Source organism: Alternaria dauci, chromosome 3 (assembly GCF_042100115.1).
Source record: "Alternaria dauci strain A2016 chromosome 3, whole genome shotgun sequence".
Taxonomy (NCBI): Eukaryota; Fungi; Ascomycota; class Dothideomycetes; order Pleosporales; family Pleosporaceae; genus Alternaria; species Alternaria dauci.
This window is the reverse complement of record NC_091274.1, coordinates 886,838-911,194: the sequence shown is the minus strand read 5'-3', so window position 1 is coordinate 911,194 and position 24,357 is coordinate 886,838. Positions and strand designations below refer to the sequence as shown.

Sequence of the window (24,357 nt, the reverse complement as noted above, 5' to 3'; positions counted from 1 at the left end):
CTGCTTCTTATTGTCCGAGCCGGCCCTCGTAGTGCCCTTTCAATCCTTCAACCTTCTATCGTACATTCTAGTGCTTGCAGCGCAGGCTTACGTTCATTTTTACGACAATTTACACGATACGCAATCTAGTCATAATGAAGTACTTCACCGCACTACCCTTGGCAGCCGTGCTTGCATCCGCTGAGATGCAGGTTATGAGCCTTGCCCCTGCTGCCGCGACTGGCGCGATGACACACACTGTAAGTGCATCCTCTGCTATATGATCGAGCTTTGTCTAACAAGTTGTAGGTTGTCGTTGGTGGATTGAAGCCTGTCGCGACCGGCATGGCGCCCGTTCTAGGATACAACCCGGAATCCATAAAGGCCGCCGTCGGCGACATGGTCGTATTCGAGTTTATGCAGAAGAACCACACTGCCACGCAATCGACTTTTGCCGAGCCATGCAAGAAGATGGAAGGAGGAATGGACTCTGGCTTCATGCCCAACCCCGAGGGCAAACCTGGCGTCACATGGAACATGACTGTTGAGACAACAGAGCCGCTTTGTAAGCTCTCCACGTCAATAGACAAGGCGAAACAAAGACTAACATCCTTCAGGGTTCTACTGCAAGCAACAAAACGGTATTCACTGCGGAAAGGGCATGGTATTCAGTATCAACGCCGCAGAGACTGGCGACAAGACCATGGCCGACTTCAAGGGGCTCGCCATCAAGACCAACGGCACAGGCCTCGTTGCAGGCGATCTCCAGTCTGTTGACCCCAACGCCGCCGCCGCCCCTACTACCGTCACCATCGAGGCTGGAGCTGCCCTTGCGACTGGAACCGGTAGCAGTGCTCTCGCTGACGCCACCGTTGTCCCTGGACAGGGAGTAGACGGTGCTGGTCAGACTTGCTCATGCCAGTGTCTCTGCGGTATGGCTTCTTTCCCCGAGACCGCAGCCATCAACAACTTTGGTGGTTTCCCCGGCATGATTGCGTAAACATCTTCACGAAGAAACTTTGGAGAGACGGTAATGCGGGGGATGGATTGACTGCGTGTATACGTCTGGTTGGTCTTGGGTAGTGGTGGGCGAGAACAACTTTCTTATGACGGATTCGGCACAAAATGCTTCTGGTTCAGCAGTTGTCCGGATTCTTATACCATTTTTATCATTTGCTGGGGCGTTTCGCATTATACCGTATTCCACATGCTGCGATGACTGCCGCGCGGTGGTGCTGTTTAGGACTTGGTTGTAAAGATGTAACCCTTTAGTATTAGAGTTAGATCCAAGAGATCACACTTTCGGGCTCTACGATCTTCCCTCAAAATGTTGTTGGTGCTTTACTTTGGTTGTCCGGTCTTGATGAAAGATTCCTTGTGTCGCATGGGAGACTAGGCGCAATGGGTTCCTCACGGCGTTCAAAATCAGAAATCGGTGTATTCGGTATATCGAAAATCAATCCAAGCACACTCTTTCGCCTTTTGATCCAAACCCCAGAAACTCCACTCACAAGATTGCAGACTTCTAAGCAGGTTGCCCTGCGACTGGTGTGTCAAAGTATTGTCGTTGTCGCGTTGCGCATTTTGTCTGACCGCTCATTTCTTAGCGCCCTCAGCGGCCTTCTTTGCCTCAGCTACACAAGGAGTCAGTCAGCGTCGGATTCTTACACCCAGCACATCACCTGTTCGCATTCGTGCAGGCGCATATTATGACAGTGGTGACTTACCAGCAGCTTGTTTAGCACGCATAATCTCTGCTACGTTCTCTTTGGTGCGTGCGAATTCAGTACCGGATTGCTGCAGCCAGTCATCAGCCAACACCCCTCAAAGCCCCCATAGACAGCCTTTCTCATATGCACATACAGTGTTCTTGCCTTTCTGTTCATCAAGTCAGCGAGTAGTTCTCTGAAGAAAATTATAGCACGCGTAGCTGTGCGTGGTAAAGACAGCGACAGAACATACCTTTCCGGCCTGCTCCTTGAGATTCTTCTCCCGAGCCTTGTCGCGCTGGTTGCCACGAGCCATTTTATCGTCTCTTTCAGTGATCCAGGTAAAGTTTCCAAATTTTGGCTCTAAGGGCTGGCTGTCGCAGTGTGCAAGATGTTGACACGAAATGGCACTTGAGGGCGCTGAGGAAATTAGAGGTTTGGGTAGTCAGCGGCGGAGGTTCTGATAAAAATAGGCGCGTTGTTTGTTTCCGCTGGCCAATCGAGGGCAGGGGTTATCACGGGCCAGAACGTGGAAGGGGAAGCCGCGATTCGGGGTTTCTTCGCCACGTGCATGGACCTTTACGATCTTCCTTTCCTATCGAGATCACTGTTTACCTTTGCTTGCAGTCCCCGTTGTCGCACTGTTATGGTTGGTTTAATGAACTTGACTTCCGCTGTTCCGCACGTGCTCCCTGCTACCGCTGGCCTGGCACGAGCAACCTCTAACCCTGAAGATGAGCCACTTTGTACCACAACCAAACCGACACCACCATTGTTTACTTCGCTCTGTGATCGGACTTCGAAGACCAAACTGTACGACGAAGACAACAACGGGCTGTATTCCATGAATTCTTTTGCATCATACAAACCGCAAAGCAAATCATGCGGCACAAGGCTGAAAGCGGACTTCGCCAGCGGTCGCTGCGCTGTTTGCGCCGGTGATGCAGAGAAAGGCTGAACTGCCAGCTGTATGAGAAGGCTGCGCAAAGAAGCTTACGCAGCCTTTCTTTCTTTTTCTCTGCTTAGCCATCAGCCCTCTGTCACCCCACCCCACGGGTTTCTGCTCAACTCTGCCACTCACGATCCTTCTACGATATTCGTCTGCTGCTTGTTGTATTGAATCAATGCGACCAAAGAGTTTCGGCTGCAATGGAGATGACCCAGGACGTCTGCCATCCGTCAAACGACAGCAACAGTGGAATAGTATATCGAGAACGACGGGAATACGCGCAAGTCGCATCCAGGTCTAGCACCACTGGTAGTGGTGTATAATAACACTGCGCAGCCTGAATTCAGTACTACTGTCACAGGTCGGGATAAGGACTACTTCCACCACGCATTCACCATGCACAGGGATGGAGCATTCTTGACAAGTTCCTCTAAACATATCGGTAAATGCCCTAAAGGTAGTCGACGCATGGTTTTGTAGAGCGGTAAGACTATTTCTTCCATCATTTCGATGTATGAATAGGAATAGTCGCCTGTTCAACATCAAGATCAGGCAGTGATACAGTGATACAGTCTTCCAGAGTACATTCATACATGTAGTGCAGATGTAGCGAATTTCTTCTTTTGTATACACCGCATGATCCAGGAAAGCCGAGCAAACGAGTTCCTGGCGCTCGAGGCTGTTACCAGTCTTTGTAAGCTGTGTTGTGAAAATGTGGCTGGCGTAAAGGTTGCATGGCCCGTGAAGAGAAGCACGTGAAGGAAAGATTCGCGACAAGCGGGGCCTATCTGTCAGACTACGCGCTAAGCGAGACCCTGATCAAAGTGATCGCGCTCTCCCGCGCTATGTGCAGAACATTTCCCCTCGCTTTTACACCAACATATCCACTCGATCCATCACCATGCCTATCTCCAAGAAGGACAGAGTACGTGCCATACCAAGTACTGGTTGCGGATAGAATGACATACTGACATGATAAAAAGATCCAGCGCGAGCACAAGAAGGCCGACAAGGCCGGCACCCGCGCGCCAGTCAAGGCAAACGGTCTGCCCGTGAAGCCGCCCAAGCCAACGTCCATCGTAGGCACTCCCGCGCTTCTTACCTGATGCTCTTGCATTGCATGGCATCATTGCGCACAGCTGACCGCCCACTCAACACAGTGCCAGAACTGCCGCCGCGAGATCGTCAACACCAACAAGGCCCAGCTTGAGGCCCACGCCGCCAGCCACGACGCCGCGACGTGGCCCAAGGAGAAGTGCTGGCCAAACGACTTCTGAGGATTTCATGTCAGGCTTGTAATGGCCGGCTGGACTACAATCAGTCGAGGCACACACATACACACGGATATCCTTTGATGGGGGAATATCGAACAAAGGGCAGGCAAACGACCGGCCTCGTACGACGAGGAAATACGTCTGGGTTGCTGTATGATCATACTGCATGATCCCAAAGAAGGACATGTCACCCTCACAGTCACGCACGCTTGCTGTGGTAGGCGTGTGAGCAGCGAGTAGTCACATTGAAGACTCAGTATTTGAATGGCACCTGTCACATACTCACGGAAAGCACAAATGCTCTCAATGATGCTGTCTGTCTGCACACACACAAGTATTTGCAAGACTCTCCTTTGCACGACGAGCGGTTCGCACCGGATGCGCAGTGGCCTGACTGCTGTTCACAACTCTGCCGTATGAACTACACAGTCTGTCTGCATGCGTGTTCGAGACATGTCGCTTATATCCTAGCACTAACCCAAGGTCCTTCCACTCGTTCGCGAAAGCAGCGGAGACCTCTCTTCGCGATTCAGCCCCTCTCCACCCTCGCCGCTTCCATGACTACTCTTCGTCCTCCAAATAACGTATGCATACCCAAGCGGTGGGTAGAAGAACACACTGCACAATATTAGTCCATGTCCATTCCTATTAGATGAAAAGCCGCCTTACATCAGTAGCAGACTTGCAAGCGCATCATGCTGAACACGTCTCCTGACATAGTCTGGATCCACATAAGTGTCAGGAGCATGCTCATGATGTTGGACACGCCATGGGCCGAATGCGGAATCCAGAATGAGCCAGAGCCACAGCCCCGTTGCGAGGACCGATTTTGCAGCCTCGAACAAAAGCACCTGGTACGGCGTCGCGATTGCCTTGCGCTGTACGTATACGATGAACACGATGCCTGCAGCCATGAGTGCTGTCATTGAGGGTGCACTGTCGAGGTTGTTAGTTTATTTGCACAGAAGACGCATGTTGCAACGAAGCGCGAGCAACACCTACAAGAAGAAGTAGAAGTCCTCTTGGTAAGGAAATATCATCTGTTCCCATGCAAAGAACCCCAAAATCACCATCGTGGGTATTGAGACGATGGCTTGGAAGATGCCAAAGCCTCGAAGCGTCTGTTGCCCGAGAGGGCGGCTGTCGACACTCGCCATGCCTGTGATGTTGCTCAATAGTACGAGCCACTAGCCATGAATTCGTTCAATGTGCAAAGAGGAGTTTGCCGTAGGGTAATTTGCAAAGGAAACGGAGGATTGATGTGCCTTGTAGTCTTGAATCCGGAATCGCGATAAGGCGCAAATGCTGTTGCCTAGCACGCCTGGGCGTGTGAAACATCAACTCGAAGGATTGTGGCGCAGCATAAGCAGCGTGTTGATGCAACCCAAAAACACAAAAGTCCGCCTTGCTGTGCCGATTGATTGCATGCATGCTTGCTCGTCTTTTGTCCCGCGTCAAAGCTTCTCCACCTCTATGCAACATATGGTAGAAGCCAAAATCTACTGGATCCAAAATCAAAGTCGACAGTAGTGGTTTGGTATACTATAGTATACTAGAGTATATACAACATGATTTGCTGCGTCTACCTATCCTTACTAGAGGTCGGTTACACTGTCATTAATTCGCAGAAGTTACTCACCACTCTACTTCTTGTCCAACCTACTCTTCTCGTCGGTCAATATCTCTTCGACATTATCTTCAATGCTGGGTCCCTTCGGCTGCCATCCAACCAGCTTCTTCGCCCTCTCCGCCTTACCGCGGCTGTTGAAGCCCCAGCTCACAGCCTCGAAACCTGCCTGTTCAATCGCCTTGTCCTTGCCAAGCTGTTGCTCTTTCAATTCTTTCTTGTCGACAAGACCCAGCTCCGTGGCCTTTTTACCCATGAGGCGCGCAAGATCTGCCCATAGATGCTCTCCGTTCTCTACGAGGTAGTAACCCTGCTCGTTCCATAATCTGGAGTCGGTGTTGTTATTCACGGCGGCTTCGGTCAGCAGAACGAAGAGCTGGGCCAGGTCTGATACGTGGACGTTGTTCCAGCGCGCTTTTCCTTGGCCGATGATGGGGATGTATTGGCCAGTCAAGATCAAGTGTGCGAGCTCGTATGCCTGTCTGCTTCGGGTGTTCAATGGGCCTCGTCCACGTCCGTAGATGGTTGGTGGGCACAGGATTGCTGTCTTGACCGATTCAGATCCAGCTGCCAGCACAAGATCGTCGACGTTCTTGTGGAAAGCATCCTTTGGCAATCCAGTCAAGTCCTGCACGGCTGTCCAATCGTTGTATTCACGTTCCGACCATTCGCCCAACTTATTTTCGTCACGCATAGTCTCCCAGCACAGGATACCAGTGCCGCCAGTGTGCAGCCAGAATCCAGGCTTCTCCTTAGAATGGCCAAATGCCAGACCCTTTGCGATCGCTTTCGCGGCGCCTTCGTGGTCCGATGCATCCGCAGTATCTGCGAATCATTAGCATTGACTGCATTGTCATGCGACGCTGTGAGTAACCCACGAATGACTACATCTGCCTTTGCTGCCTCATCTTCCAGGATTTTGGAGTCGTCCAGCCCACCGATAACGATCCGCACCTTGGGGAAAGCCTCGGTTACGGATTTGGCTTTCTCCTCTATACCATATTAGTATGTTGCGCAGCTGGGGAAAAGCACTGGCAAGTACCTGTTCGGACAAGAGCAGCAATTTCGTAATCAGAATGCTTGTTGTACAACGCAAAAAGGGTGTCGCCTCCAATATAGCCAGTTGCGCCGGTGCTGAATGGTACGAGAAATTAGCAGTTTGATCAACATTCCGACGAATACACATACAGAAAGATTTTAGGTGCCATGATTACAAAGTTCGAATCAGAATTTGTGATGCAGGTTGCTAGAATCTCGTCTTGTGTTTGTGCTGATGCACCTCATATCATTGATGAAGCACGACGACCGCATGTGACGTCACCACGCTAGGAACATTGGGACTACTGGAAGAACCTTTTATCGCACGGCAAGCTCCAGATCTAGCCCTACTGATGATGTATACAAAACATCACCCTTGTGCCTGCTACTATTGCTGATGGCTCTTATCATTTGCGCATTATTGTAAAATAAGAATCAGAAACAGAATTTAAGTGGCATGTTGTAAAGCTGCATTTTTCAAAGCTTGTAAAAAATTACAACCACGGAACATGAGTGTCAAGGCGTCCAAAGTCCGTATTCGTGAACCTGATTTACTACCGAGTTAGACTAGTGCTACTTTAATGACCAACGACTATCGGCTCCACTCTAGATTACCGTGAACTATTGCCTAAGCCACTTCTGACACCTCTGGAAATTGGTCCCCAGCTTTGGAAAATGCATCCTCTTTTCCATCTTTTAGCATCATATCCAAGAAAGCCACAACATACTTGGTTGTAAGACTTGTCATTCTGCGACCCTCAATATTACCCAGTAGCTCTCCAACCTCCGCTGGCAACTTGCCATCCAGACCCAATGCGGACATGATCAAGGGAAGGTCTGAAAAGCTGTAGTGCGCGGCATTCTTTACTTCAAGCTCCTTCTTCCAACCAACGAGGCGTGGCCAGAGAGTCTTCCAGGACGGATCAGTTTCTTGTGTCTTGTTTTCGTGGCCCATCAGCATGAAGGGACCGCCGAAGCCGGTTGTCAACACAGAACCAAACATGGAGCCGTCAATGTTGACTCCACCTCTGAGAGACGGCATCTTCATCATCGCACTAGCAGCAGCTGCGCCACCAAAGGAATGCCCAACAACGGCCATTTGGGATACCCGTTGGCGGCGCAAGTTTGTCGGAAACAACCCTTCCAAAACGGAGACGTTGTGAATGTGCTTAGAGACAAACTCAATGTCCGCGACTCGTGTGTTGAGGGCAAGCTCAATATCCGCATCGCTGTCCATCTCGACGCCGGTCACTATAGTGCCGTCAGGGAATTCAACCACGTCGGCGTCGTAGGGGTGGTCAATGGAGAGCACCACATAACCAGCAGACGCGATATTCTGGAGCAAAGCGTTGTACAGATGTCGAGAGGTGGCGAGCGCGCCTGAGAACAGCACGACAGGCAAGCCGTCGCTGAAGCAAGCTTCTGATTTTGCTGAAGTCGTACACGTCTCAAGACCCAGTGATGGGAAGCTGCCGTTAGGGAGGCCATATGCGCCGAACTTGGTATCCATGAAATTTGCGGTAGCAGGCGGCATGTAGGAATCGATCTTTCTCCGGCGGCATTGAGTAACAGGATAGAATCCGGATACCATGACAGATCGAGGAGTGCTGTTGTTGGCGTATGGATCCAAGCGACCGTGGTCTGTGAGTGATGCGGAAGTGACCGTTACATCGTAGTGGTGGGAACCGACAATGGGAAGTACGATTCTAGCAAATACAATGCCTGGCGAGGATGCCAAAAGTACGAGGAAAAGTGAACCGCAAAGTCCCATGATGTCGAAGAGTGATGAAGAAGATGGTATGCGGGGTTTCGCTATGATTTGGAAGGAAAAGGCAGAAAACGCTGGCTGTGATCAATTTGCAGGAGTGCCGCAGTGGTATCTATAGTCCTGACGCGAGGGAAGGACATATGCTCGACCTTCTTTCAAAGCGCTCTATCATGACCAAAAACAGAGACAACAGTGGGTACTGCTACAATTAGACGAATCCTCCAGTGCAGCAGAGCCGCACTTTGACCGACATAGGTGATGAAGGTGGTCTTCTCCGGTGGCTCGTCGGTGGTATTAGTGTTCATTCTCAACGAGGCCTAGACGCGTTCTTTCGCTTCCTAAATCGGTCAAGTCAAATGGCACCGCCTCCACTAGGGCCCGCTGCTCGTATGCTTCGTTCGTCGTCAAGCGATATCATTTCCTAGAGCATGCTTCTTGACATTCCGAAGTCCTCGGTGTTGTCCGGAGAGAAACAAAGCCTCCTTGTGTGTTGCGTATCAACAATAAGTCTTAGCCGCAATACGACTTAGCGTTCGTGGTAGCGCAAGCCGCATGTCACCCAGCATCGGGCCATACGATGGCCGTAAGGCTAGACGAAAACGATGCGAAGCCTGTACCAAGCGAAAGATCAAGGTAAGTGTTCTGGTCATCTGCAGTCTGACTCCGCTAACAGGCTGAGTGCGACGGAGGAATGCCGTGTGACCGCTGTAAACGGACACAACAAACATGCATAGCACCCACACGGCCTGCGACCTCGAGCTTCGTCTTCGTTAACCCAAGGTCCAAGGCCCCATTGCAGCTTTCATTTCAGGTCAGCTCGGGACAGACCGAGCAAGATGTGACATACTTCTTTAGCTTCTTTTTGCCCATGAACACTTTCTCGCATGGAAACTTGCTAGTGCAAGATGAGTTGCAGAGCATGATGCACTCTTCGGCCGCTTTGAGGGATGTTCTTTGTGCAATAGCCTCTCTACACAGATTCCAACGAATGCGATGTTCAGGCTCAGGGGTTGGGGATATCAAAGGGCGCCGGAGTGCAATGCAGCTTTATGCGGGATCGGTTCGCTGTGTCCAGACCCGAATTACCCAGAACAAATTTGCAGACGACCCTTCCACGCTCTGGACGACGTTTCTTCTTGGCCTATTCGAGGTATGCGATCCATTTCGAGCAGACACGGGATTAGTCTAACATGGCTTAGTTGATGTGCGATGCCAGCGGAACCAATTGGCTCTCGCACTTCCTGCACGGAACTTGCGCAATCCTACGTCTCCAGCCCCCTTCCTGCCTTGCTCTTTCCAACGAAAAGAGTACGCAAAAGCGTACCTTCTTCCTCTCCGCCCGCATATTCGAGATATCCCGGGCCTTGATCTACAGCGAGCCGACCTTTTTAAGTGAGCCTGCATGGACCAGTGCCCTAGCAAATCTTTGGAGTGGCGAAGGAGCCGCTCTTTGGCACCCGAAGGAAGCACTCTTCGATATGCTGCCTACCTTTTCGGAGTTGAGCATACGCGCGGTTCAGTATTGCGCATCGGAAGCGGCGCATCTATCGGAAAAAGCGCGGACTGAAAAGGCGCAGTACCTGGCTGCTGAAGGCTTGCTACTTCAACGATCTTTGCACGAGTGGTGGAATGGCAGCAAGGCATGGCAGTCTGCATCAGGTGCATTGGACCCAGAGCTTCTTGTTGCCCATGTGTACTACCATGCGGTCAGCATCTATCTTTCAGGTACCTATGACTATCACGTGCACTGGACGAAGCCTGGGGCGCCACGAGCGCCGATTTTACCTCGTACCCAGATCGAGTGGCACACACGCGAAATCCTTCGGTTGAGCCATCAGTTGTTGGCCGCTGGAATCGCAGGGGTGCTACTGTTCTTTCCTTTGAGGGTCGCAGGAGCGCGTGTTCAGACTGCTCATGACATGGAGGAGATCTTGACTTTGTTCCACATGGTGTTGCAACGTGGGTATGCCGTTGCCGACGCGTTGACAGCGGACCTATCGGAATTATGGGCGTGTAGGACTATACCGTAGGTGTTGGTCAGTCGCAGAGAAATGATTCTATCTGAGACGATAAGATTCTTTGCGATGACTTGGAATCCCGTGATGTGCAGGAGTGCTTTGTATCTAGGCCAATCACATTTGCGGTATTCACTCTTGCGGCGCCTTGCCTATTTCAGCTAACGGGAAAAGGCTTGGCATAGCAGCACCGCTCGCAGCTTTCTGACAGGAACGTCAACGCCGCCGCCCACGCATTGCACCTCCACAACCACCACTCACATCGTCACAATGGCTCTCGGACCTTCTGACATCCACGCAAAGACCAAGACCACGTATGTCCGCAATCCCGTTGCACGCGACCGCAGCCACCCCGCAAAGAATCCGCTCCTCGAACCACCTTCCAGCGCACAACCATCGGAGTAGCAGAGGGAACATGCTGACAATGGCATAGATGGCACATTGGCTCATGGGGCAACCCCTACGAGGGCGGTGGCCGACCCGGAAAGGGCGTCGTCACCTACGCACTGAGCCCCAACCGTCAGCGCCCCATGGCCACCTTCATCGGCAAGGGCTTCTGGAACGTCGTGCGCCGCTCGAAGAACCAGGTCCTCTACTTTATCCCACCTCTGGCTATCGCATACGGCACCATGCAGTGGGCTATCGAGAGGTGAGTGGACGGACATTGATGAGAATAGCAGAGACATGGCAGGCATCGGTGCATGGGACAGCAGGCTAACAATAGTAACAGGAACGAGTTCCTCAACTCCAAGACTGGCCGCGCCATGTTCGCCGACGAGGAGTAAGCGAGCGGAGAAGAAGAGAGACGAGGGTGGGTGTATAGTAAGAGGCGCCGGAGGAAGGAAGCGGAACACGACAATTCTCTTTGCATCAAGCCAACGAATAGACTGTACAACCAACATGCACCTTCCTCTCCACCCATGTCGCATTTCAGTCTACTAGATGAAAGTCTGTCGCCCGGTACACGGCCCTTGGTTGATCACCTCATACTCGGGGATTACGCCGCCCTCGAAAGGCGCAGTAATAGTGACTGTCTCCTGGTCGCTCGGATACGTCGTGACATGTCCCTCACCCGTCAGGTCGGCAGCGAACAGCAGACCGCCTTTGCCTCCGTATAACCGCAGCTCCCGAGACGGGTCCTGGGGCAGTGTGATGTGCGCGAGTCCAGCTAGCAACTGCACGATCCTTGGCGTCATCAGCGCAAACTAGTGCACTGGGGAGGTCTAACTCACTGCGGCACAGGAGCGTTGTGCAATCCACCTTGGAAGCGTGGCGGCTGAACAACATAGCTTAGATTCGTCACATTGCCTAGGGTCACTACACGGCTTCCTGCGATGCCCGCTGTAGTAGATACCAAGAAAGGGGATTTCAGACGCCAACACTGTATGGTGGAGGTGTTTTGGCGTGTAGTAACTAGTGCAGGAGCTGTAAGGTAGGTGTTGTTGTTTGATGTATCGCATGTTTGGGCAGTTACAAGGCTGGACAGAGAGAGCACGGCGAAGACGGATGCAGAGTGATGCATTGTCGCGACACGATATGTTATGATGTTGGGGTTGCTAGCAGTTGGGGAGCCTCATCTATTCAGATATATGGTGGTGCAAAAGAACAAAGCTGGTGCGGTACTACGCTATTGATGCGGGCTGACGACCCCGGAGTGATGTGATAGCTGGCCGGGCACAAGACGATGGAACTAGTGGATCGGTGCAGTGTCTCGATGGAGATGTCTGGGTACGACTGGTCATGTTTGGCGGCTTGAGACCAATCTTCGAAAAGCAAACGGCATCGATGGTCAATGCATGGCTCTGCAATTCATTAAGATGAAGAGGTGAGGCTCAATAGAGGAAGGATTGCTCGAGTCGGATTCCAGGCCCAGGCTCTAGCACACCCCGCTTAGTAAGGTCGGCGTGTCGGTGTCGGTGGCATGGTGGAACTTCGATGATTCTGTCATATCCTAGCTTTCGCCATCGAAGCGCGCCCGCCACACGACATCCTCCTACTGCCAGCCCGAGGCAGTCTGAACAGGCGCGGTCTTACTCTCACTCTACTTATCTGTAATATACCCAACTCCATTGTTATACCCCACTTCGCACACCCGCCACATCTGTGCCGCCGCCATGTCGACGCTCCTCCGCCGCTCAGGCAACCTCGCGCGGCTTTCCCGACCCTGCCTCAACGCTGCCACGAGGGCACCACGCACATTACGCACACGAGCACCAATACCACAATGTATATATACCCAGCAACGGGCGCGAAGATTCGCGACCGGCCCGCCCGAAGAGCCCAAGAACAAGAGGGATGACGGGGCAGCCAAGAAGGATGGCCAGGCAGACAAGTCTGAGCCTACTGGTTCTGCAAACAAGGAAGGAGAGGCTCAGATGTCCAAGCTTACACCGGAAGAGGAGAAGATGCTGGACCAACTAGTCTCGTTCGTATCAATGGGCGTCCCTAAGTCACAGAAGCATCACATCAAGGAAGCTATGGAGGAGATTAAGCGCACCGGAATACCGCCAGAGCTACGCCAGGAGATGGACAAGCTGGAGAGGGGAGAGAAGCTGGATCTGGCCACCGCGGCCAAGATCTCGCGGTTAACAACCAACATGGCCCGCAAGGCGGCTGATCAGCAGAAGTTCAAAGAAGACGGCTCTCAGGAACCCCACCAGAAGTCGGGCGCACACGACCCAGGCCCAGGCACAGGCAAGGGCTCCAAGGGTGGTGCTGGCGGAACTGGCGGGCCGGTCGGGCCCATGTTCGGCGGCGGAATGGACACCAACACGATTCTCATCAGCGCCTTTCTCGCATACATCACATACAAGACCATCTTCCCGGGCGAGAACTCCAAGGAGATAACATGGCAGGAGTTCCGAACAACCTTCCTGGACAAGGGTCTGGTCGAGAAGATTGTCATCCTGAACGGCAACAGGGCCAAGGTCCACCTGCACCGTGAGGCCGTCGCTGGCATGTACCCCGACTCGCCATCCGTCAACCAAAAATTCTACTACTACTTCACTATTGGATCCGTCGAGGCCTTTGAGCGCAAGATGGACGATGCACAGTACGAGCTCGGCATCCCTAGCTCCGAGCGCATACCTGTAGCATACTCCAACGAGATCTCCTGGTTCGGCACCTTCTTGTCCTTCGGTCCCACTATCCTCCTCCTCGGTTCACTCTTCTACTTCACAAGACGTGCGGGAGGCGGCGCTGGCGGAGGTGGCGGCGTCTTCGGCATGGGTAAGAGTCGCGCCAAGAAGTTCAACCACGAGACGGATGTCAAGGTCAAGTTCTCAGATGTCGCTGGTATGGACGAAGCCAAGCAAGAGATCATGGAGTTTGTCTCTTTCCTCAAGGACCCCAGCCGATTCCAGAAGCTCGGTGCGAAGATCCCTCGCGGTGCTATTCTATCTGGATCCCCGGGTACTGGTAAGACTCTTCTTGCCAAGGCCACTGCGGGAGAGTCAGGCGTTCCTTTCTTCAGTGTCAGTGGTTCTGAGTTCGTCGAGATGTTCGTCGGTGTTGGTGCATCGCGAGTCCGAGACTTGTTCGCCAATGCGCGCAAGAGCACACCCTGCATCATCTTCATTGACGAGATAGACGCTATCGGTCGTGCCCGATCCAAGCAGAACTTTGGTGGTGGCAACGATGAGCGAGAGGCTACTCTTAACCAGATCCTGACAGAGATGGACGGATTCAACACCACTGAGCAGGTTGTCGTATTGGCTGGTACTAACCGACCCGATGTTCTGGACAAGGCCCTCATGAGACCTGGCCGTTTCGACAGACATATCAACATCGACAAGCCTACCATGGATGGTCGAGCACAAATCTTCGGAGTGCACTTGAAGAAGATCATCACCAACGAAGATATGGAGTTTTTGAAGGGCAGATTGGCAGCTTTGACACCAGGCTTCTCTGGTGCTGATATTGCCAACTGTGTCAACGAAGCTGCTTTGATTGGTATGTAGTAATGTTCCCCTCAATCGTACATCTACTAACAAGCCGCAGCCGCTCGCGCCAATGCTGAGACTGTCGCCATGGTACACTTCGAGCAAGCCATCGAGCGTGTCATTGGTGGTCTCGAGAAGAAGTCACTCGTCCTGAAGCCCGAAGAGAAGAAGACCGTTGCCTACCACGAGGCCGGCCATGCCATCTGCGGTTGGTACTTCAAGTGGGCAGACCCCCTTCTCAAGGTGTCCATCATTCCCCGTGGTCAAGGTGCTCTTGGTTACGCTCAGTACCTGCCCAACGGCGACACATACCTCATGAATGTGAACCAGCTCATGGACCGTATGGCCATGACGCTCGGTGGACGTGTATCTGAAGAGCTACATTTCGACACCGTCACCTCTGGTGCATCCGACGACTTCCGCAAGGTCACGCAAATGGCCACGGCCATGGTCAGCAAATGGGGCATGAGCAAGAAGATCGGATACATCTACTTCGAAGACGGCGAGGGCCAGCAACTCACCAAGCCCTTCTCCGAAGATACAGCCAAGAACATCGACATGGAAGTCAAGCGCATCGTCGATGAGGCCTACAAGCAATGCAAGGATCTCCTCACAGAGAAGAAGCACGAAGTGGGTCTTGTAGCCGAGGAGCTACTCAAGAAGGAGATGCTTGGCCGCGAGGATATGATCAGGTTGCTCGGACCCCGACCTTACGAAGACAGCCAAGATTTCCACAAGTACTTTTCCGGCGAGTACGGCAAGGCACCGGGATACGTAGAGCCTGCGGGCGATGGTGTCAAGGGGCCTTTAATACCTCCCAGCCCAGCCACATTCAAGGATCTGGATACCAAGAGGTGAGGTGCTGAAGATGTAGCTTATATCAATTTCTCTTTTGGGTGCATTATGGCATGTCATGACATGGAGGAGGGGTTTGGCGATGATTCAATGGGTTTCATTCCACTCTAGACGAGCATGCGCAAGGTGTCTTTGTAGCATAGACGCGCGCTTTGGCTTTGTAACAGTATAGTTCCTACTGGTCGTAAGAGCAAGACCAAGAAGGCAAATATCCATTCTGAAGTTCAAAAATCGTGGTCTACTGCAGAATGAGTTGATGTCAACATGGCAGCACTGTTTTATCGAATTTATCCAAAGATGCTCCATCCTTAGAGGGCAATGCGCCATACAAGAACAGCGAAATTCCATGTTAGGACAACGAGAAACCTTGTAAGGCTAAAGAGCGTCTGTGCAAGAACAACGAGACAGAAACATATGAGAGCCATGAAGGAAAGGACAAGTGCGATGAGGGAAAAGACACGTAGAGCATCTTCGAACACGTGTCCGTTCTCTTGAATGATACGGACGGGTTTAAGGAACGATTCAAATCGTCCCGTCCTAGGATGTTCAGGAGCGCCTTTAGTGGCGTTGTACGATCTCGGACGTCGTACAGGAGACTCCCTTGGAGTCTGTGTTGTATTCCGAGACACAGCTGACGCTAGAGCTGGGAAAGAATCCGGTGAGGGCAAGCTACTGGGAGGAAGTCGACGTAAGACTTCCCGCATGCCAGCAACAGTTTCGTCGAGTGTGGCGCCCGGTTTCTCCAAAGCCATCTTGACAAGCCATTCCCATCCACTTCTCCAGATCATCAAATCGATCTTGACAAGTCTCTTGACGCGCTCACTACAATCTTTGATGTGCGCCTTTAGGACCCCTGAGTAAACCATGTCTGGGAAGCAGGGCCGGCCATCGGCTATGAGAATCATGTTAAGCGCCTGGGTCGACATGACATCCATCTCTTGCTTTACAACGACCTCAATCATAATGGTCATCGGCAATGCTAAGACATCGTTAGCTAGGCTTTCGCCTAGAAAGCCGGTGTCTGCCGTTTCCAACACTTGCGGAACAATTTTGTTGAAAGATTGTGCTCGCTCTGTAGCAGCGAAAAGTTCAGGAGATTCTCTGACAGAGATTTGATCAAGGTAACTCCGTATGCTTTCAAAGCGCTTAATATTGCGATTGATCTCTGCAGACTCCATTTCCTGGCCTTGCTTGACAAGCTCATCCCATTTGCTTCTCCACGTCGGCAAATCGACGTGAAGAATTCCTTTGTTGCGCGTACTAAGCCTCCTGGTGTCTGCCTTGTGAACCGCTCGAAAGATCTGGTCTGGGAAGCAGCGTCGTTTATCGGCCATCGCCATCAGGTCAAGCGTTTTCATCGGTTGAATAGACACCTCGAGCATGTTCACTACCTCGCTCATGATGATTGCAGGCAGCGCGGAGAGACTGACTGTTGGGAAATCTTTATCTATTGTTTTCAATATCTGGGCTACCGCGTACTCGAGAGGCAGTCTTTCGTTGACTTCACCAAGCGGATCGATGTGGTACTTGGCTTTGACAGACGAGCCCAGCGAATGCGCAATCGTTTCCAACCTTCGTAATGAAAGTAGCATTGGGTCATCGGGTCGATCACTTATCGTCTTCAGACTGTAGGCTCCTCTAGTCCGGGTCGGAAAATCCAGATAGAAGTCCAGAGCCGCGCGCAATGCGAAAGTTGACTTGTATACGATGTGCGAGCTGTGATGGACTTGGTCCAGCATAACGAGGTTGATGGTCTGCACATGTCTGCTCTCTAGGCGGAAGAAAGTGAAATAGAATGTGTCTCTCGCTTTAGGCACCATGTCTGCGCATTCAGCCAATTCGAGCCGGCCGTCTTGGATCACAGTGTAAGAGTTACGAGCTTTCGCTATTGGTAAGTCGTGGAGCAAGGACATGGCGTTTCCCGGTTGACTGTGCGCCTGCATACAGGCTGCCAACATCCATCTCTTATTATTGCGAATTTCGTCACGCTGGTCTTCCAGAGGTTCCGGGAGAAGACTATGGCGCAAGATCATGACTAGATGCGGAGAAACGACGCTGATCACATGAAACTCGGTATAAGCAGTTATTGTCTGTTCACCCGTGGCAGGGTTGATGAGGCAGTCGACGGGCCCTTCGTGGATGCCAAACGCATTGTTTGTAAGGAGAAACTCTTGGTTAGCATCCGATGAAGTGACAAAGGACAGGTACATCGATCTGATATTGATCTTAACCCACTCAGCGTCCGCTGGGTAGATTTCTCCTGAGAGATCTTCAGTCCATTTACCGGCAGGATCCATAGGCTTATCGATAATCTTCTCAAGATTGTCGAACCAGACATCGAGCGGACGCCGGAAGCCGCGTTCTTGCATGTACTCGAGAAATAATGCCCGATCGCTCGAATCATAATCGTCTGCTCTCTGATGATTGAAGCGTTTGAAGAAGATGGGACTGCGGTACTTCATCACGAAGATGTATTTGCGCAAAAGATCTTTGTCGTGGCGTGAGAGCGTGACTCCGTCCTTGGCCGCTTTGTGCGCGTCTGCAACTTTGGCGATGATACGACTTGCCTGCCCTTCAATAAGGCATAACTTGGCCTCGATTCGATTCTGGGCTTTGCTACTGAATTTCGAGTCGTCCTTGTACATGTCAAATTGTCCAAAGATTCGTGCTACCGGTAATTCAACAAATTTGGGAATATCGTGACCCAGGTCAACCGCGGCAACCACATCTTCGACTCTTTGTTTTCTGTTCCGCCTCTTGCCATGATTGGGAACGGCCGTAGAAGGGTAGGAGAAACGACGGAGCAAGAATCGAGGAATGTAGTGCTCATACTGAGATTTGAGTACTTCTGGGCTCACAGCTGCCATGGCTGGGGTGATGCGACTGTTGACGACCAAAGACGTTGAGAACGTAGTTGTAGGATGGAAGGGGTATCTCGTTTTGAATATTGAACTAAGCGCCCGTGCAACGACTACGCCTCAGTCTCACCGGGGCGCGCGCCTCGACCCCGCATCAGGAGTTGAGGGTGTGGCCAGTAACAAATCAAATCGCGACAAGCGAGTTACCGTGTTGTTGGCACACAGATGCCCCATCCTATCTTCAGCCTGTCACAGTCGACTCCTTGATTACCACGGAGGCTTAGGAAATCATCTACACTTATGCCATGTGCCTCAGCAATTGCCCAACATGTATCGCCTTTGGCGATGTATGCTTGACGACTTCCCTTCCCACAAGCAGAGACGTGTGTATCCTCATTCCTGTCCACGAGCTTGAATACAAGGAACAAGAAAACAAGAACCAGCAGCGCGAATGGCAACAGCATACGGACAGCGCTCTTGTTGTCGTTTTCCATCGCCTCGTGTTGCTCGAGTCGCTCTTCGTCGGATATTGGCTGTGAGCGCTCGCCGGTGGCACGCAGTTCTCCGTAACGGTTGCCGGGCTCGGACTCGTAGACACGGCCGGATGCGTCGCGGAAGGTGTAGGTCTGGGTATCGGCATCGTAGCCTATGCGCTCGAAACCGTCGGGCAGTCGCTCGGCATCCTGGAAGTCGTGTTAGTGACGCATTGAAAAGAAAGAGCTGCACAGATACAGGAGAGGGCACTTACACTATCCATATCGGTCCAGCGACCCATGGTCAAGGAGCCTTGGGCTAGCTAAGGTTAATTGGGAGGGTGAGTGAGACGTTGAATTCAAGGCAAGACGACAAAGACTTGTCGCGTTTGTTTGGACAAATGTGAATGCGCGATGGCGCTGCTTTTGAATGCAAAGTTGCTACTGCAGCGTCAAAAAGGGCGGATGTTCTGACAGCAAGTTGCATAGAGGAACAGGGTTTCGAGACTACGTGGTGACGCGTTGCGGTGCAGCAGAGACGTGATGACGGGGAGGCGGGGGCGTCTAAGCCACAGGCCCTGCGCGTTTCTGGGTGGCCTAATACTCCACGGGCACCACCGGCTGCATGCTTGGATTCATCAACACGAGAGTGTAAAGGTCGCTTTTTCGGGCTCCTGGGAGGCCTACTGTGTCGCGATAATCATGGATTCATCAACAAACACCACCATCATGCCTACTTGCTACTTGCTATCACGGCTACATTCTTGACACTTTTCAAGTAACATCTCCTCCGCTTTCAACAGCCAGCCCCCATCCAGACTCCCCCTTTGACTCCAAAGTGACCAGCTATGGCAAGTGCCTCGCTACTTCAGCCTTGCGAATGTTGTGGTAGTCCATATCTTCAACACTCTGCATTGTGTCTACCGATAGTGGCGCGTCATCTTGCGTCTGGTCGTGCCTACTTCCACGTGAAAAGAATGACCTGAGCGTCTTCAGTGTTCCTCCCTGCAGTTTCTGAGTAGCAATCCTTGGGGCGCTGGGGTCCTTGTGCTGGTTACCGAGCCCACCGCTACGCTGAGGACTCGACTTGCTACTCCGTGAGGACCTGGACAGCCTTACAATGGCCAGGAAACGACGTCCGAGTTGCTGAAGCTTACTATCCTGCTTCCGGCGGTCGTCATCAACAAGGTTTGTGATGAAAACTCCACGGATAACAATGACAGACGCCATAATGAGCCCGACACAGGATTCGACTATGAACCAGTACGCAGCCCACACCGGCGCCGTTCCGTTTCCTGCCTCGGTCGTCTCGGTCAATGAGCCGACAAGTCGGATCAACGCGCAAATGATCATTACTGTCGAGAGGCCTAGCAACGCCACAATCGATAGCTTTCGGGAGAAAGACATCATCGACTCGTTTACAACTATAATGGGAATGCTCACAACTAGGAAAGTCAGTACTGTCACTCTCTTCGTTGGACCGCATCACGTACTGAGAACATCGCCTATGATGTCGAGGACACCAACGATAACGTTACCCGCGACACTTCTCTCATGCTGTCGGGGATTGAAGCCACACGTAGCTGTGAGCAGTCAGTAACTTGGACCTCGATGGAGAATCAAACACCAACTGACCTGCGTCTGTACCAAAGTGTGGACAGATGACCACAAAGTTGATGACTGCATAAACCCAGCAAACAACAAGGAAGCCTACGGTGGCCCAGTAGAACCGCATAATCCTGACTGATAACCCCAACGTCAAGGCGTGGAAGAAATACATAAAAGCAAACTTGACCAGATAAAGAGAGGTCCAGTTGAATGTGGAGAGCATAAAAGCCCACTTGGGTGTGTCCAATATTGCTGGAATATCCTCTCGGAACGGAATCGCCGTCCTTTGGTTCATGGCTTCAATGAGATAGAAAGTGTTCAGAAGCTTGTGGACGCAGACGAACGCGACTATCAAACACAAACACGACACCAAGACGAAGCCATCGTCCCATCTTATCTTTCGGCTGCCAAAGATGCGAATCGCAAAGCGCACTAACACGGAAAGAATAGCAAGTCCGAAAAGAATACCCGTTGTAACCTAAGATCTATGTCAGCATTGCCAATGCATCGCCAGCAGGTAGAGGTCATACCACAAATGGCACCTTGTCGATTCTACCAGTATGCTCAATAGTGTACTGCCTACCAGGCACGTATTGCGCTGGCGGTAGCTTCGACGCGTCAACCGACATGTCTTGGAGATGGCTTTGTTGGCGCAGAATCTGGGCAAGGAGGAGATGGTACGTTAGGGCTACAGAATTTCAGGTGGGGAGAGCAAGACATGACAGGCATATAACAAGATCTGGTATCGCATGCGATCGTGTAAAGGGTGGGGGCTATTGGAGTATATATATCTCCTCGGTGCTGCATCTAATATCGATCGATCTTTTGGCATCTTCAAGTGGGACGATGACCAGTCGCAGCGTGTCGCGCAAATATTGTCTTGCTGGGGTCGGGAAACTAAGAGCGAATCTCAAAGTACCCGAGAAACCCGACATATTGACAAGGCACGGGTAACCGAAATGAGGGAAACGGTAGCGAATCTCGGGTTGCAATACTGTAGTACAGGAAGGCAGTGCTGGTCCTAGCGCTGACACCCATGCACCCAGATGCGGCCTAGTAGCGCCTTCCGTGCCACCCTCCCGTCTTGCCGCTTCGCCCTGCACCTTTACTCGCACTTCAATAACAAGTAATGTGAGATCGGATCACAATACTCGTGCCTCTGGGTCAACGTCTGCAAGCAACAGTACTCAAGTCGAGGGTGAGCATGACGCGGGTCAGCATGCCAGCCGTCATGGCTGTGATCGCTGGTGCTTTCGTTGTGTTTGTGGCCAGATTGATGGCCAATCGACAGCATGTAAAGAGTTTGCGAAATTCAGGTGCAGTAAGTTGAGCACATGGTACGCCCGCAGAAGTGTCACTAACAACAACAAGCCAATGCCGAAACATCATCCGCTGTTCGGCCATCTCATCGTGCTGAAAGAAGCCATCCAATCGCTACCACGGAACACCGTAATGCACGTAGTCGTACGGCGGATCGCAGAATCATTCCCCGGTGGCGTCTTCTATCTCAACTTATGGCCTTTCAACGCTCCTATCATGGTAGTCGCGAACCCTTATGTTGCATCGCAAGTTGAAGCAGCTTTTCTCGACAAGCCCGCCAACATAAGTGCTACTATAGAGGTCATCAACGGCGGGCCATCGCTGCTGACGATGCATGGAAGCACGTGGAAGAAATGGCGAGCGCTCTTCAATCCTGGATTCGCTGCTGGCTACATAACAGGGCTTGCTCCTGCTATAGCAGAGGAGGTCACGGTTTTTTGTCAACTTCTCCAAGAACGCGCCCAGAAAGGCAAGATCTTTCCCTTGGAGGAGTACACACTCCGGCTAACTTTCGACATCATTGCGCGTGTTACCTTGTAAGTTCTGAACATGATGCACTTGCAGTGAAGGGTATTTGCTAAACAGTGGACATAGTGGTGCGCGTCTCCATTATCAAACTCAAGGAAGCGCTCTGGCAGACTGCCTCCGAAGACAGGTGTATTGGACTCCATTTGGCACCTCTTTCAATCCAATTCGTCGCTATTTTAGCCCTCGTCCACTCGTTCAAAAGTACAACAGTTACCGTATGAACCAATACCTTGATGAGGAAATCGACAAACGGTTCGAAGAGTTGGCTCGCTCCCGCAGAGATCCTTCTGGCGATTCTCGTTCAAAATCTAGATCCATAATCGCGTTGGCCATGGACAAGTACCTGGACGATGTAGAGGGCAAAGATGAGATGTCAAAATCGGTCTTCAAGCAGCTCGCGATGCCTCAACTTCGCATGTTCCTGTACGCTGGGCATGATACCACCAGTAGTACCCTGCTGTACAGCTATCTGTTACTATCCCGCCACCCAGATGTTTTGTCTAAAGTACGGGCAGAACACGACAAGATATTCGGGCCCGACTTTTCGCTCAACAACATCACTCGCACCATCACAGAAGACACCGCACTCCTAAACCAGTTACCATACACCCTGGCAGTTATCAAAGAGGTTCTACGCATATTTCCTCCAGCTGGTAGTATGCGCAATGGCCGTCCGGATGTCTTCTTGGTCGATGAGCAGGGCCAACAATACCCTACGGAGGGCTGTAACATCTGGACACTCACCCTTGCTATGCACCACAATTCCGAAGTGTTTGTGCAACCCGAAGCCTTCATTCCCGATCGCTGGCTCGTCGGTCCAGAGGACCCATTACATCCGAAGAAAGCCTCATGGAGAGCTTTTGAGTGGGGTCCTCGTGCGTGCATTGGGCAAACATTGGCGCAATTGGAACTCAAAATCGCCTTGGTCATGACTGTGAGGATGTTCAATATCTCTACTGCGTATGAGGAGTGGGACGAACTGCATCCGAGGAAGGGTATCAAAACTGTTGACAAGAATCGAGCGTATCAGGCTGAGATGGGTGGAGGTGGAGCTCACCCAGCAGATGGCCTCCCGGTCAAGATAACACTGCGGGCATAAATTGCCTTTGCAATCCTTGCAACTGAGTTGACACATGGAATCCTGGTACTACGGAATTGTGCCTTGACTGTATGTTATCTGCCCCTTTACTGCACATGGAGCGTGAAGACCAGAAGAACCATTGTGCATACGTTCTTAGACTATACCATCAAGCTTAGATACCGATACCATCTCAATCTGTGCCTTCCAAGCCTCCTCTATTGAGCTTGCCATCTTCATTCCTCGCTTCACAGCCAGAGTCCAGAAGCCAACATGCCTCGCAGAGTTCTTTGCCGGTACCATGACACCATAAGATAGCAAAAGCGCCACTATACCAACATGTCCTCGTTCGATGGCATGCCATAACACTGGCGCACAGACGGTGTCGCCAAGTTTGCTCTTGCTGATCTGCGCACCGCTCTCAATCAGAAGCCTAGCAGTCACGAGCCAGCCATTCTGTACCGCTATTATAAGACCCTGTGATAGTCCACGGGCCCCAATCCGACCCGCATCGCAAGCATATGTAGCTTCTCCAAGGGTAGCGTCGAGCTCAAGGAAGTACTGGATAATGTGCACTTGGCCATACTCGCATGCTAGATAGAAAGGCGTTAACCTCGATCGACGATCTGACTTGATCGCACGCTTGAAATTGTAGCAATAGCGTACTACGTCCAATTCACCCTTTACGATTGCCCACTTGCACCATTCGTACTTCGCCTTGTAGATAACTCTCCCAGAATCGCAACTCTCTAGGTACCAGGCCATCAATGTGGGAAGCATGATGGCACGTTTCTTGTACATGCATGTATCGATGGTGTGGTACAAATGGTCCCATTTGCGATGACAGTCTTCGAGTCACTCATGTTTGAATTTCGTAGCGTGCTTGTGCCCGTTCACCGCAGCAGCGATGAGTGGAGTGCCATATAGCTCGCTACACTGGCATACATGACGTACCTTGCCCACTAGAAAGCGCAGGGCGGGTTCGCTATTGACAGCAGCGGCAGCAGCTAGCATGCCGACTGTATCCGCGCGGCCCATATTCTTCCGTATACTGACAGAATCGTCGCGTGGTCCATGGAGAAGATAGGCGAGAATATCGTTCACGCAGAGCGCTGCTGACATGGCGTTACAGAGGGCCAGACGGTAGCGTTCCCGCTGTGATTGCGTTTTGTAAAATGAAAAATCCATGAGGAAATCGACCGTGGCCTTCATGTAATCAAGAACGTACGTCGAGTTGCAGCGTGTGGGGCTCATTTTGTAGAGAAAGGTGTGCATGTTTGGCCCAAGTAGACGCTCTTTCCAGTCAGGTCTCAAGTACCAGAAGTATGTTGAGGAGT

At 51.7% G+C, this 24,357-nt stretch overlaps 11 protein-coding genes across 11 annotated transcripts; 5 read left to right on the top strand and 6 right to left on the bottom strand.

Moving 5' to 3' along the window:
- Positions 1 to 134: 134 nt before the first annotated feature.
- On the top strand, positions 135 to 979 carry ACET3X_003954 (uncharacterized protein; the record flags this gene model as incomplete). Its single annotated transcript, XM_069450106.1, has 3 exons — positions 135 to 239; positions 289 to 544; positions 597 to 979. The coding sequence occupies 3 exons, from the start codon at positions 135 to 137 to the stop codon at positions 977 to 979; spliced, it is 744 nt and encodes a 247-aa protein (XP_069307932.1).
- A 2,485-nt stretch (positions 980 to 3,464) lies between these two features.
- ACET3X_003953 (uncharacterized protein) lies at positions 3,465 to 4,182 on the top strand. Its single transcript, XM_069450105.1, has 3 exons — positions 3,465 to 3,562; positions 3,621 to 3,716; positions 3,798 to 4,182. Exons 1-3 carry the CDS (start codon positions 3,539 to 3,541, stop codon positions 3,912 to 3,914), a joined length of 237 nt encoding a protein of 78 aa, XP_069307931.1. The 5' UTR covers positions 3,465 to 3,538; the 3' UTR covers positions 3,915 to 4,182.
- A 32-nt stretch (positions 4,183 to 4,214) lies between these two features.
- On the bottom strand, positions 4,215 to 5,197 carry ACET3X_003952 (uncharacterized protein). Its single transcript, XM_069450103.1, has 3 exons — positions 4,914 to 5,197; positions 4,581 to 4,847; positions 4,215 to 4,529 (listed from the first exon to the last, which is right to left on the bottom strand). The coding sequence occupies exons 1-3, from the start codon at positions 5,066 to 5,068 to the stop codon at positions 4,385 to 4,387; spliced, it is 567 nt and encodes a 188-aa protein (XP_069307930.1). The 5' UTR covers positions 5,069 to 5,197; the 3' UTR covers positions 4,215 to 4,384.
- A 266-nt stretch (positions 5,198 to 5,463) lies between these two features.
- ACET3X_003951 (uncharacterized protein) lies at positions 5,464 to 6,808 on the bottom strand. The gene is made up of 4 exons (XM_069450102.1): positions 6,727 to 6,808; positions 6,581 to 6,672; positions 6,417 to 6,530; positions 5,464 to 6,363 (listed from the first exon to the last, which is right to left on the bottom strand). The coding sequence occupies exons 1-4, from the start codon at positions 6,744 to 6,746 to the stop codon at positions 5,555 to 5,557; spliced, it is 1,035 nt and encodes a 344-aa protein (XP_069307929.1). The 5' UTR covers positions 6,747 to 6,808; the 3' UTR covers positions 5,464 to 5,554.
- Positions 6,809 to 7,204: 396 nt separating this feature from the next.
- On the bottom strand, positions 7,205 to 8,347 carry ACET3X_003950 (uncharacterized protein; the record flags this gene model as incomplete). Its single annotated transcript, XM_069450101.1, has 1 exon — positions 7,205 to 8,347. The coding sequence occupies one exon, from the start codon at positions 8,345 to 8,347 to the stop codon at positions 7,205 to 7,207; it is 1,143 nt and encodes a 380-aa protein (XP_069307928.1).
- A 2,222-nt stretch (positions 8,348 to 10,569) lies between these two features.
- Positions 10,570 to 11,259, top strand: ACET3X_003949 (uncharacterized protein). The gene is made up of 3 exons (XM_069450100.1): positions 10,570 to 10,673; positions 10,793 to 11,008; positions 11,090 to 11,259. The coding sequence occupies exons 1-3, from the start codon at positions 10,630 to 10,632 to the stop codon at positions 11,142 to 11,144; spliced, it is 315 nt and encodes a 104-aa protein (XP_069307927.1). The 5' UTR covers positions 10,570 to 10,629; the 3' UTR covers positions 11,145 to 11,259.
- Positions 11,260 to 12,473: 1,214 nt separating this feature from the next.
- ACET3X_003948 (uncharacterized protein) lies at positions 12,474 to 15,158 on the top strand (the record flags this gene model as incomplete). Its single annotated transcript, XM_069450099.1, has 2 exons — positions 12,474 to 14,310; positions 14,359 to 15,158. The coding sequence occupies 2 exons, from the start codon at positions 12,474 to 12,476 to the stop codon at positions 15,156 to 15,158; spliced, it is 2,637 nt and encodes an 878-aa protein (XP_069307926.1).
- A 305-nt stretch (positions 15,159 to 15,463) lies between these two features.
- Positions 15,464 to 18,022, bottom strand: ACET3X_003947 (uncharacterized protein; the record flags this gene model as incomplete). Its single annotated transcript, XM_069450098.1, has 1 exon — positions 15,464 to 18,022. The coding sequence occupies one exon, from the start codon at positions 18,020 to 18,022 to the stop codon at positions 15,464 to 15,466; it is 2,559 nt and encodes an 852-aa protein (XP_069307925.1).
- A 194-nt stretch (positions 18,023 to 18,216) lies between these two features.
- ACET3X_003946 (uncharacterized protein) lies at positions 18,217 to 18,788 on the bottom strand (the record flags this gene model as incomplete). The annotated part of the gene is made up of 2 exons (XM_069450097.1): positions 18,217 to 18,696; positions 18,762 to 18,788. The coding sequence occupies 2 exons, from the start codon at positions 18,786 to 18,788 to the stop codon at positions 18,217 to 18,219; spliced, it is 507 nt and encodes a 168-aa protein (XP_069307924.1).
- A 544-nt stretch (positions 18,789 to 19,332) lies between these two features.
- Positions 19,333 to 20,723, bottom strand: ACET3X_003945 (uncharacterized protein; the record flags this gene model as incomplete). The annotated part of the gene is made up of 4 exons (XM_069450096.1): positions 19,333 to 19,931; positions 19,980 to 20,069; positions 20,122 to 20,572; positions 20,625 to 20,723. 4 exons carry the CDS (start codon positions 20,721 to 20,723, stop codon positions 19,333 to 19,335), a joined length of 1,239 nt encoding a protein of 412 aa, XP_069307923.1.
- Positions 20,724 to 21,298: 575 nt separating this feature from the next.
- Positions 21,299 to 23,041, top strand: ACET3X_003944 (uncharacterized protein; the record flags this gene model as incomplete). The annotated part of the gene is made up of 3 exons (XM_069450095.1): positions 21,299 to 21,415; positions 21,466 to 21,950; positions 22,009 to 23,041. 3 exons carry the CDS (start codon positions 21,299 to 21,301, stop codon positions 23,039 to 23,041), a joined length of 1,635 nt encoding a protein of 544 aa, XP_069307922.1.
- Between the last annotated feature and the right edge of the window lie 1,316 nt (positions 23,042 to 24,357).

Coding starts and splice junctions, on each gene's coding strand:
- ACET3X_003953 (XM_069450105.1), top strand. CDS start 3,539: ATGCCTATCTCCAAGAAGGACAGA. Junction 3,563..3,620: donor CTATCTCCAAGAAGGACAGA/GTACGTGCCATA, acceptor CATGATAAAAAG/ATCCAGCGCGAGCACAAGAA. Junction 3,717..3,797: donor CGCCCAAGCCAACGTCCATC/GTAGGCACTCCC, acceptor CACTCAACACAG/TGCCAGAACTGCCGCCGCGA.
- ACET3X_003952 (XM_069450103.1), bottom strand. CDS start 5,068: ATGGCGAGTGTCGACAGCCGCCCTCTCGGGCAACAGACGCTTCGAGGC. Junction 4,848..4,913: donor GAGGACTTCTACTTCTTCTT/GTAGGTGTTGCT, acceptor CAACCTCGACAG/TGCACCCTCAATGACAGCAC. Junction 4,530..4,580: donor CTTGCAAGTCTGCTACTGAT/GTAAGGCGGCTT, acceptor AATATTGTGCAG/TGTGTTCTTCTACCCACCGC.
- ACET3X_003951 (XM_069450102.1), bottom strand. CDS start 6,746: ATGGCACCTAAAATCTTTCT. Junction 6,673..6,726: donor ATGGCACCTAAAATCTTTCT/GTATGTGTATTC, acceptor CGTACCATTCAG/CACCGGCGCAACTGGCTATA. Junction 6,531..6,580: donor TGCTGCTCTTGTCCGAACAG/GTACTTGCCAGT, acceptor AATATGGTATAG/AGGAGAAAGCCAAATCCGTA.
- ACET3X_003949 (XM_069450100.1), top strand. CDS start 10,630: ATGGCTCTCGGACCTTCTGACATCCACGCAAAGACCAAGACCAC. Junction 10,674..10,792: donor CACGCAAAGACCAAGACCAC/GTATGTCCGCAA, acceptor ACAATGGCATAG/ATGGCACATTGGCTCATGGG. Junction 11,009..11,089: donor ATGCAGTGGGCTATCGAGAG/GTGAGTGGACGG, acceptor CAATAGTAACAG/GAACGAGTTCCTCAACTCCA.